The following is a 13,000-nucleotide window of genomic DNA, read 5'->3' as shown; positions in this document are numbered from 1 at the left end:
TCACTAAGATATTAATTAAATTTAAAAAGAAATTTATAAATTATGTACAAACTAATTTATAATTAAATAATAATTTATTAATTTAAAAAATATTATTATATTAATTATTATACAATATAATAGAAAGATAATTAATTTGTGTATTTTACATAAATAATTTAAGATATGAAAATTAATTAATATATATGAAATCCACAATTAATTATTAATGACAAAATTACTTGAGGAAAAATAATGACTAATTAATTAGCAAGTTTATTAAATTATAACTGAGTTAAAAATAAATTTTTAAGTTAATTAATAATTTCTTTATACATTATTAAGTAAATTAATCAAAAAATTATTTTGAATTAATTTAAATTAATCACTAATTAAAACTTTTTTAAAATTTCTTTAATTTATATTAAGATTTGTGAGTGGTTAAGAATGATCTGAATTTATATGAAGATTTGAGTTTAGAGCTTCAAAATGTATTGGTCATCTATGAAGAAGATTTGAGGCATCCCCAATAAAGAAAGGTATGATGATGCATGCAAAAAAATGCATGCTTGTATAGAACGAACCAGTAATAGACTGTTGGAGCAAAAGGCAAATGCAAATGAGATATTTAGGTATTGCATACATAAATGGACAAAAGATGGGGATAATGTTCTTTGGCATGTGCATCATGAATTAATAAGGGTAAAACTTTATAAGACGGGATATTTTCTAAATATCATCAGTTTTTAATAAGTTCAGATAAGGTTCTAAAAAAAAAAACTAGGCATCTTCTAAGTCCTCATTTCTTACAGATAAGCTATCCACGTAAAAGTGTTGAGCCAGATATTGGCTGCAACAACCTTGACATCGATCATGTTATTTTATATCATAAATAACACTTATAACAAGTTCATATTAGATTCCTATAACTATCTAATGAATGAGCTATTACTTGAAAGCAAGCCGAGACATTTTTTGAATGATAAGGACTGACAAGACTTTTAATATGAGTTTGAGTTTCTTGTCAAGTTCTATCCAACTCAAACTCTGCTCCAAGCACATCTACTTGTGTTTCTTAACAAATATAAATCTTCTATTGTATTTTCATTATCTTGCTTATTATATCTAATACCTTAATGGAGAAGAAATAGCATTATATAGTCCTTTCTTTATCACTTGCAGTTCTATTAACATAGTTTATATGATACAAATAGTTTATGTTATATTAAAGAAGGTTAGCTATTCTTGATTATCATACCTTTTAGGTGTTAAAATGTTTTCTCTGTCCAAGGCATATATTAAATGTTAATATATGTTATATTAACCAAAAAATTATGTAAATTATCACTAGAAGCATAATTATAGAAAATTAAATATATTATAAGATAGAGTTATATGATTTTCATAGAAACCATATGAATATAATATACATAAATGCAAAGTAGTCTCATCTTCGGCATGGAAGGGCGTCAGTGCCATGGGTATATCTGGTAGGTGGTTATCGAGCTCTCAGTTGTATATTTGCCCCATCATTATTATCTTCCTCTAGTATTCCTGCATCTAGATGTTTTTGTTGTAAAAGAAAATCTTGCTGCGTTAGAGATGCTAATAAACTCAATGAACCAATCCAATCATTAATTTACATAATATATGAGGTGTACAGGTCAAACTATTCTCACTAGCTGACATCCTGGGTTGTGCTGGGAGTATGAAAGTATGCACCGACCGAAGTAAAATAACTTGAATATGGTCTTGCACCGTATGGATCGACTCCACAATCCATTGAAGGTCCACCCACCTCATAGGTTGATGGTAAGCGATGAGCTCTAGAGTCGACGTACATGAAATGCCTTGGTGGCTGGATGTTGTCAACACGAACTTCAGTGCCTTCATTTCTTATAGGTGCATCTGAAATTGATTTCCTCGACCCCTCTATATGGGTCCGACGTCTGTGTGTCTTCTTAATAGGTGGTGGATGATGCTCTATTGTATCAATTTGTTATAGTTAATATACACTAATCAATAAGCCTTGTCAACTATCTCAAACCATCATTTATTGCTTCTTGCATCGAGGCCGCATTCTGCACTTGACCTCCTACAAATGAGTAGAGCATATTTTTGCTATAAACGTAGTAGTTCGCTTGTGAAAAAGATTATAATAACTTTGAAGGAATCATAAATTATATAATTGAGGAATTACTGTAGCAAGTTAACGTTCTAATAGTGGTATACAAAAGGAGAAAGAATCAGAATACTTTAGGTGAATCAGTTTACCCAACTATTCTAGAAACGAAGTGAGATACCTAACAATTCTATAGAAATTAATAAATTTTTTCTTTAACTGCAATTCATATTTATTCAAATTTATTATGGTTGATAGCATTTATTTTAGTTTTATTCAATTTATTTCAGTTTATGCTTGACTATAATTATTCATAAAGTATTGTATATACTAGCATATGTCGTGAGGACTAAAAAGGATTGCTATTAAGAAAGTGATTTAAGCCATATGTTGGGGGATAAGCCCGCACAAGTAAAGGCGAAAGACCTGTTGAGGTAAGCCTATACTCTCAAGTCTAAAAGTTGGGAATTTTGAACCAACCCTGAGTTGAGAGAACAGTTTCAATTCTAAAAGTTGGGAAGCAAGACCCAACATTGAATTGGAAAATTGAAATGGTGCAAAAGCTTATAGACCTCATATGACAGGTTAAAAGGATGTTGAATAATTAGCAAGATGAAAAGAACTGTTATGTATTCTTGTGATCCATGTGAATGGTGCTCTAACCATGTTGTTATTTAGTCACGAATGGTATGCCTTTCTAAATGGTTAAAATATTATTATTAATTCTTATGCATGGCTTGTGTATTTCATTGAGCCATAGCTCATTAGCAGTGGTTATACTGCAGGTAAGGGAAAGGAGCGCATTGGGCACTAGGCTAGAAAGAGGTGATCGTTCATTTTTTGTGTAAATATGTTTTGGTGTACAAAGAGATCTTAGAGGTGATCTAAAGGATAGTTTTATAAATTTTTTGGTATGCAAGTAAGTTTTAAAAGTATTAGTATAGTTTTGTATTTGTTTTAAGTATGTTTGATGTTCAGTAAGATATAGTACATACTTCCTATTATTAAGTGTGGAGTTGGGTATGTTGAAGTCCTTCTCTATTATACTCCAATTTGAATGTTAAAGGCTGAGCCAAACTGGGGTGTGAAAAAAGCAGTCCTAACCCAATAACAATATGCCCTTTAATTATTGGACCATCCACTTGAATCCCCAAAAATAGCTGAACATCCTGTAAAATTATGGTCATCTTGCCAATAGTCAAGTAGAACATATTTGTTGCAGTATATCATATCTTAACCAAAGCAGTAAGAATATGATGGTCTAGCCGAATGAACAGTAGGTGTCTGATGTAGTCAAGTCTAAGATGATGTAAATTATATATAAATCAAGGGAGCTCAATACGGCACTCTAGTGCTAATAGTAGTTAAGCCTGAAAGTAAATTAATGACATATGATTGTGGTGAGTATTTTTAGTAAGAGAAAACATCATATTTAAATGTTATAAATAAATACCTCATCTTGGTCGTTCACTCTGTGTTATGCTCCCAAGGCATAAATGTTTTATGTTATGACCCCTACGCCATTCTCTCTACCTACCTGTCCGTTCTGTCATGACTACAAAAACATGTTCTTTTTGTATTTTCTATGAAGGAATATAGGAAGTTGCTATTAACCCTTTCTTTAGAAAATTTTGGGGTATCTATAATAGATAGAGAAAGAGAGAAATTTTGTTCAATGGCCAATATCTTGTTACCTAAGTAAAGGCCAACACCATTTTAATTTTGGACAGACAAATAAGAGCCAAGGGAAGATTCAAGAGAGTTTGAATACACATGGTGGGTCATTGGAGAAGTTATGCTTGAAGCAATGATTAGAGAGTGGTTGTTTTGAAGAATATTGCCACAATAGCAACCTAGAAATCATGGGCAAGCTATGGCATGTGTACTAAAGATTTAAAACATAATTCAAGAGTTGGTGTGGTCCAATTTAGGCTAGGTTGGCATTGGGCACAAGAATTTTTGTTTTAGAGGGTTTGGTTCAACACATTTACTTAACTTGGGTTAAACCATGGGTTAGGCTTGATGTGACATATGCATAGGGTCAAGGGATAACTACTACAATAGTATAGAATTTAATTCCATGAGGATTGGGTTTGGAATTAAGAAAAACCCTTTAGGTGCACTTGATTCAACCCATATAGCTAAATTAAGCGGGCCTAAGGGCTGAAACATTTTTTGGAAGACTCATAATGACCCAATGGATAGTCCCCATTAGTTTGGTGCATTGATTTAGTCAAATTCATTGGTTTTCAATTTTTTAATAATTTATATGAGTTTTTGGTCAACCATGGTTGACTTGGGCAACCAAGGTTAACCAAGGGTCAAGGTTGGGTCCAATCAATACAAAATGATATTTTGGACTTATTGGAGGTGGTCCTAAGATTTGGCTAGGTCCTTTGGTTCAAAATATTTTTTGAGTGCTTATACAGCCCTTTTTGCAATCTAGGTTGACTTAGTCAGTCAAGGTTGACTAAGGGTAGGGTTTAGGTTCAATGTTTTCCAAAGGTTATTTTGAAATTATTAGAGGTGATCACATGGATTGGTGGGGTATCCATGATTGAAATGTAGGTTTAAAGGCCTGAAGGGCATTTTGGTCAAACAAGGTTGACCATGGGTTGCATTTAGGCTCAATGCATCCCAAATGATAGTAACAGTATGTTAAAAGGGGTTTCAGAATTTGGTTTGACTGAGCTATGTTGAAGTTTAAGTAAAATTCAGTTTCAGAAGGTTTTAGGGTTTTAGGGCTTATGTGGCTTTATGGTCAACTATGGTCAACCAAGGTCCCCCAAGGGTTCAATATATCATGCTAATGATAATGATCATGCTTTATGGATTTTAGGAATCTTTAAAGGCCAATTTCCACATGATGACATATCTAGTGACATAGGTTATAAATATTTTAATGTCAATTATTAAGGGGTAATTTGGCATTTGCATGATCATATCACTGAGAATTATTTGGTGATTTATAAGTAATTGACCACATGATCTAAAGATAATCTGGGCTTATTATCAGGTGATTATTTTGATGTCATTGATTTGATTAATATGGCAAAGCATTGTGATGAATTTGATTTAAACTTTGAAATGGAGTTAAATTATTTGAATGTGAAGACTTAATTTTTTATTTGAAGAATTAACTTCTCTCAAAAAATGAAGTCTAGACACACCAATATGTCCTAATATTAAATTGAGTAAAGTCAACACAAATGCTCTAGTATATCAAGAAATATACCAAATATTGGTAGAAAGACTCATCTATTTGGATCATACTTAATCAAATATCACCTTAATTTTGAGTCTAGCACTTAATTCATGCATGCACCTTATCAAGAATACATTAATGTAATTTTAAAATTCCTAAATACCTAAATGGAAGCCTCGAAAAAGCACTTTGCTTCAACAAGAGAGAATAAAAAATCATAGAAGCCTATATTAGTTCTAATTTGGCAGTATCTAACAAAAGATCCACCTTTGGTTTCTTATACTTATACATGGAGTAATCTTTTTAACCTGGAAAAGCGATAGTAAAATGTAATAGTAAGGCGTGGTGCAAAAGAAAAACTTAGACCATTGGCCAATGAAATCAATAACTTAATTTGACTCAAATTACCCAAAGAAGAACATGAAATTATTAAAACTCCTATGGTTTATTATTATGACAATAAAACATACTATTAGTATTTCTCAAACTTTATTATACCATTTGGACTAAATAAAAATTGTAAAATGTGGATTCATGAATTTTATAAATTCCATCATTCAATAAATTATTCATATCTTGACAGAGGGCTGGCTAGATCTCCAAATATTTTTGGATGTTTATAAATCAAAATGGAGTGGTCTCTTTAATAAATTCCAACCATTAATCCCCACACATAGGTCAAATTCCCATTAGGAATTGCAACCACCTTGGCGGCATGTGAGAGTAGGTTAATGCCTAGGAAAGCATCAAATAAGGCATGAATAATACTTAGCCATGGAAAGGTCTCTTGGATCACGAGCATGACACTCCACCGTCCCTAGAATTTTCCTCATTTATGCCATTCAGTTTTGTCATGATTTAGTAGGAAACACATATGCTTTATTTTACAAATTTTTAATTTTTTTTTTTCACTAATTGTAAAATCCTATAAGTAGAATTATATTATGATCAAATAATATACAACAAAGTATTCCTTATTCCTTTCCCTTATTTCTCTTACATTCTCTTCTTTAACACATATTGATACCAATTAAAAAAATAAAAAAATGAAAAACAAAATATAAAGCTACCTATTTCCAAGAGCTCATTTGTGTGTATAAAAGTTAATAGATTAAAATCAAATCTCTAATATTTTTTTTTTTTTGAGTTGCTCGACAATGGTCTATGGTTTTTAATTTGCTCTTAAAATAATAAATAGTTTATATATCTATTCTAAACTATTTAGATTTAGACCTCTTAAACTCATATTCAGGGCCATCCAAATCGAATTTTGAAAATGTCAGCATCATGAGGTTTTGACTCAGTCTATCTCAAAACTTCAATGAGAAATTAAAAAAATTGTACTTTCTTTCTACAAATATGTATTCCAGCTTAATTTCTTTTTTAACTATGGAATAATTAACATGTATAAAAATGCAAGGAGATATAAGGAATTGATAAGGTATTTAGAAGGACAAGAGTAAGCTATATGGTGCCTTAAAACTTTTTTATATGTGACAAGACTACACATTTGACTATTTGAGGAAGTGTGTGTTATAAATAGATCAAAATGATCATTAGATTTATAAATATGTTCATTATACCCTTAGACTTTTATAAATATCAATTTTATACCTCAACTCACCAAAATTAGACTAATTTGATCATATCACCAACTTTGATAATTCTTTGGACAACAATTGGTCGAGAAAGCTATTCATTAGGATATTTTTGTCTTTTAGGGCCAATCTCATTATTTTTATATGATATTGAGTGGAGAAATCAACCCTAAAAGTTCATAATTCCCACTTATAAAGCTTTTTCCCATCAATGTTCATCTAAAGAAATGAGTAAGTAAGCTATAAGGCCAATTTTGTTCAAATTTAGCTATTTGAGGCACTAAAATGAATGTTTGAAAACCTTTTATGACAAATAGACACTGAAAATATCTAGGAATAATTTATACATTTATTCGTGTATGGTTTTTAAACAAAAATGAATTACCAAGATGCTTTATCATGAATTATTATGAATCCATACAGACAGAGCATGGCAATGAAGCTTACAAACTCTTTTTCATGGTTATGTTGGATGTAATTACAACTTATTTGCCAATAGTTTATAGTTAGCCACATCATCACAAAAATTCAGAAAAAATTAGATTTCGGAGTATTATGATATTTCTTCTAATTTTTATTAGTACATCATCAATGTTGATGCAACCCATAGACTGGCAACAGTAGCAAGAACCTCCTAAAGGATACCTGAAACAAGAGAAATTCAAAGGAAAAATAAAAAAAGGGAAAACTTTTCCACATAACAAAGAGATGTCTATTCGATGATATCTAAAATTGCCTCCATCTCAACAGTTGTTTCCTATATGTATATTTCCTATAGTTTTATTTTCCTATCATATAGTTTTCTATATTTAATATTTATGTAGCAACCAATGAAACATATTAATACTACTATAAGAACAAAAATATTATGAAGTGAGCGAAGAATGAGCAACTAATATAATACTACGTTGGAGCCTAATATGTGATGCATCAGTCCTCCGACATTAGAAGAGCTTGACTCCAACTAACTGATTATAATTGGAGAGTCATCGGGACGGTGTTAAGGCCAAATATCTGAAATGTTGAAAGTAGGGGACAAATGATTATCAGGTGGAAAATCCATAATATATGCATTGTCATTGATTTTAGAAATGATCGAAATAGGGCCAATCATTCGGTATTTAAGTTTTGTGTTTGTGCCCCGTGGGAAAATGTTCATGACGCATTTGAACCATGATGAGATCACCTCATGGAATAGTTTCTATGTTCGGTGAATGTCTGCAGCTGTCTTATATGATTGATTGGCCTTGATGAGCTGTTGGAAAACTTCTTTTAGTATTTGAGAGCAATTATTAGTGAAAAAGTTGAAGTAGTCTCAGATTTGTACTTCGCACATACAACAACATCTAATGCACGATTAGGTAGTTTAGTCTAGACATTGCTAAAAGGAAACTTACTTGTGAAATAGTTTACCATATAGTTGTAAGTGAATTTGGCTGAGCTTAACATCTCTTCCCACTACTTTGGATAGTCTTGAACCAAACATCAAAGCATGTTTCTATAGGTACGATTGACAACTTCAATTTTTCCAGTGAACTGAAGATGATCAGTTGAACTAAGGCACAAATTGGTGCCCTACCGTATATATAATTCATGCTAAAAGTGGTTTATGAATTTGACATTTCTGTCAGAGGTTAGGCTTCAAGGTACCCGATATAGCCGAATGACTTGATGAAAAAAAGGGCAATGTGAAGTGCATTTGATGTTTTCTTTCATGATAGGAAGTGTGCCATTTTGAAAGCGATCGATGACAACCATGATTGGGTCGTCACCTCATTTTGTTTGGGGTAGACTGAGGATGAATTCTAAGCTAAGATCTTCCTAATTGGAGTCAGGAATTGGCAATGGAAAATAAATATCTATGTTTTGAGAACCCCCCTTGTAACCTTGGCAGACATAACAATAGTCGACAAAATAATATACATCATAATGGAGGCAAGGCCAACAAAAATGAGATTGTAAGAAAATAGTAATATCTCTTGGCTGGCATGAGCTGTGAGTCCTCCAGAATGGGTCTGACGAAGTAAATGTTGTTGCCAAGATGACAAAGGAATAGAAAGAAAGTTGTTTAAAAAAAGATAGCCATACTGAATAGTGAAACCAAAAAAATTTCCCTGGAGCTGGTAGTGATTCTAGATTTCTGCAAAGTTAGGATCAGTTGCATAAAGCTCCTTATGATAAGTCAAACCTTAAAATTTGGTTTTTAGTTGGGTTAGAAGAATCATATTTCTACTAAGAGAATCAACAATGGTATTGTGCTGGTCAGATCGGTGCTTCAGAAGAAAGAAATCATTTGGAGGAAGGTGACCCAGCATGCATGTATGCAGTTAACATGTTTTTGAATATTAATGAATTGAAGTTCTCTGTTATCAATACAAATGATGAACTCCTGATGCAATAAAAAATGTTCCCACTATTTAAGAGCACAAACAATTGAGTAAAATTCTTATTCATAGGGTGACCACCATTGTCAGGATGAGCAAAGCTTTGGACTTAAATATGCAACTGGCCTTCCTTTGGACAACACAGGTCTAATGCCTATATAAGAAGTGCTAGTTTCAATAGTGAAAAGTATATTAAAATTTGGAATGGAAATAACAAGGGTGGATGTCAAAGCCTTCTTAATAGACTTAAAACCTTTTTGAGGTCTAACACCCCAGTGAAAGGTTTTAGATTTTAAGTAGTATGTAATATGACACATAAGAATACAAAATCACTTAATGATCTTGCGATAAAAATTCACTAATCCATAAAATATATGAACTTCAAAGAAGGAATTCAGGTTGGGCATATTGAGGATGTTTGCAATTTTCTCCGGATTCATCTGGATGGCTTCCTTGGATACAACAAAATTGTGGAATTGAACTTGGGTGGTAGCAAAGTCACATTTTTGTGAGGTTGAGAAACAGTTTATGCTCCCATTATAATTTAAAGTGCTATTTGAGATGGTCTCTGTGTTGCAAAAATTGTCACTATAAATTAAAATATCATCAAAGTATGAGATGCATAATTTTCCCTAAACCAATTTTATCATATCTTGCATCATTCTCATAAAGGTGGAAGACACGTTGTATAAACCAAATGGAATGACTCTCCACTCATAGAGTCTGAATGGAGTTTTACAAAGCTATTTTCCATTTATCACCAGGAAAAATTCATATTTGGTGGTAGTTGCTGCATAGATCAAAGTGTCAATGTAGCATTACGAAGCAAATCAATTTGATGCTTAATGTTTCATAAAGATGAGAGGGTGGCAGGGAGCTCTTGAGGAGAGTTGGAGCTGAAATCTTCCAATAGAGTACAAATTTTATTACGAATGTGGTCTTGTCATGAACTAGTTGAATCAGTGACCACCAATGCCCATATTGGATCAGATTCCTTGAACTGAGTAATAACTTTAGTTCGGATACAATATGTCTCACTGCCTAGCCAGTGTGCTAGGCAAAGGTAGTTTGTTGTAATAACCTTTATTTTGACTTTGTCAAAAATTTTTTAAGTCATTATTACTCTAAATCATAAACCGTCTTAGCCATAGTTTTGTTATTATAGTATTTTACTTTCATGATTTTTTTTCATAATTTTTGGACACCAATGAAAATCCTTAAGGAATTGACACCTGTCAGTAAAGGTGAGAATTTTGGGACCGTTAGGTGCCCATTTTGTAAATAATTTAATTAATATGTTTTAAATAAAATGATTTATTTCTTCATATATTTTATAATTTTCGAATTCCTAAAATGATTTATTTGATTTTATATTAAAGAATTAATTAAATTAAATATTATATTAATATTATATTAAAATATCTAAAAGCATTATAATATTTTTATTTAAATCCATTTTCACCTCTTTAATTCAACAATAAAGAAATGGCCTGAGTTTTTAAGAAAGGAAAGAGAAAAGAGGAAACCAAGATTTGAAGGTCACAGTGCAACTTTTATCAGTTGGCCTAATTGAGATATTTGCTCGTCTCGCTGTAAGGAACCTTTATCTTATTTTATATTTCAAAGATTTTATGTTTTTGGTATTTTTCTAGGGTGACTATTTTTTTTTAATAGAAGATGTAATTAGCATTAAAGATGGAAAAAAGAGCTTACAAAGGGCTGTCCTTCCTAAACAAGTACAAGAAACTTGTAGGAAGGTCAGTTTCAATATAAGAATCCAAAAAAAAAAAAATCCTAACAAAGCAAAATTGGCACAAAAATCAGTCGTCTTATTACAATCGGTATGATCAAAAAGGAAAATGACGTTATTGAAAAATTGTAAGAATGATAGGTCCGGTTTGGTACCTTTGTTAGTCTTCAAGTTCATAGTATCTTGGAGCATCTTCATGATATTCACATTGTCTCCTTCAATGATTATTCCATTATATTCACAAAACCAATTTTGAATGTAGTTTTCAAAAGAAAGAATAGCTTTGAGTTCCAAATAGGCAATGTCCCAATGAATTAACTTTCTACCATATGCACATAACATTCTACCTTTGCAATCTCTTAGAACAACAGCTATACCCGCCATGTTTTTAACAGATAGAGCATCATCAACATTCAGTTTAATCCAACCGTGGGGAGGGGGACACCAAGATTTAGACAGCATTGGCTGGTTGGTGTTCCAGGTCTTTTCAATTGGATTTGACTGATGGTGCGAAGTATATGAAATAATTTCTGCAACAGCATATGCTATAAGAATTTCAGAATTATCGTGCTTGACCATATTCCTTGATCTCCAACTATGGTAAACTGCAAAAGCATAGATCTTCACAAGACCCTTATCAGCTGCCTGTTTTAGTGCAGTAGTACATTCATCCAGATTTTGAAATGCAGGAACATTGAACCCGCAGCTTCTTAATTTTTGTAATAATACCTTCAGCATGCTGCATTTTATGATAACATGTTCTGTGTCTTCATTCTCATGACAACCTCTCAGACAATCATTAGAATTAGCCAATCTTCTGTAACTTAACCACTCCTTCATTGGTAAAGCACCATTCAACACTCTCCACCAGAATAGGAATACTTTCTGGTCCAATTTTAACTTCTTCAGCCAATTATACTTATTATAGTTACTATCTCTTTGAAAATTGATAGCTTCAGCACATAATGTTGATATAGTTTTACCTGTATTGGTATGAACAAGCTCCATTCTATCCTCTATATTATTCGCCCCCTTCTCCATTTGTTGTATGATCTTTACCATATCTCCAAAAAAGAATTCAGTTAGTTTTTCTGAATTTCTATTACCATCTTCATCCATAAGAAAAGAAACCTTCTTGTCGTCAATGTCCACCGTATTACATGTTGCCGGCCATCTCTTGAGGCTTCTATCTAATATCCAATTATCAGCATTGATATTGATACTATTACCATTGTTAACCTGCCATCTAACAATTGGTTTCAGATAATCAATGCCCTCTTTAATAATTTTCCAAGCAGTAGATGCACCTCTCTTTGCGCTTTCATCCCACATTTTGGCTCCAAAGTTTTTGAAGAGGATTTTATGGAGAAGGGAATTCTTGTTCTGTAAAAACATCCACACCATTATCGATCTTAAAGGACCCTAACTTGCCACAGCTCCATGTATGCCAAAACCCCCTAAGCTGGTAGGTATGCATAGAGTTTCCAAAGCAATATAATGCAAACCTTATTTCCCAGTCTCTTTATGCCACAAGAAGTTCCTGCAGAGTTTGTCAACTTTTAATAAAATTCTTTTAGGAATGAGGGAGTGTGCTACCTGATAAGTAATCATGCTTGAATAGGCAGTTTTAATGAGAAGAATTCTTCCATCCATAGAAAGACATCTAGCTCCCCAAGAATTAAGTCTACACATTGCTTTCTCAATGGTGCTATTTTAGTCTTCAGCTTTCATTCTTCTGAGACCAGTTTAATACCCAAGTAGAATAATTCTTTGACTTCCTTACATCCCATAATTATATTTAACTTGCTTCTTTTCTTTTTGGAGACAATTTTGTCGTAAAGAACCATGGATTTCTGTGAGTTGATCACCTGGCTCGTCCAACTGCAATAACATTTGAAGATTTTCTTCAGCATCTTTGCATTCCTGTTGTAAGCCTTAGCAGTCACTAAGACATCGTCTACA

At 32.3% G+C, this 13,000-nt stretch overlaps 1 protein-coding gene across 1 annotated transcript in view; it reads right to left on the bottom strand.

Annotated features, from left to right (window-relative positions):
- The window catches only part of LOC110096137, a 35,060-nt gene extending 22,618 nt beyond the window's left edge, over positions 1-12,442 (bottom strand). Inside the window, exon 1 of the mRNA XM_020821913.2 lies at positions 11,386-12,442. Coding sequence (XP_020677572.2) covers positions 11,386-12,442 — 1,057 coding nt within the window. The remainder of the gene's footprint in view (positions 1-11,385) is intronic.
- Positions 12,443-13,000: the final 558 nt, after the last annotated feature.

Source organism: Dendrobium catenatum, unplaced genomic scaffold (assembly GCF_001605985.2).
Source record: "Dendrobium catenatum unplaced genomic scaffold, ASM160598v2 original_scaffold_267013, whole genome shotgun sequence".
Lineage (NCBI taxonomy): Eukaryota > Viridiplantae > Streptophyta > Magnoliopsida > Asparagales > Orchidaceae > Dendrobium > Dendrobium catenatum.
Note: the sequence above shows the minus strand (reverse complement) of the source record. Positions and strands in the feature narration are given on the sequence as shown.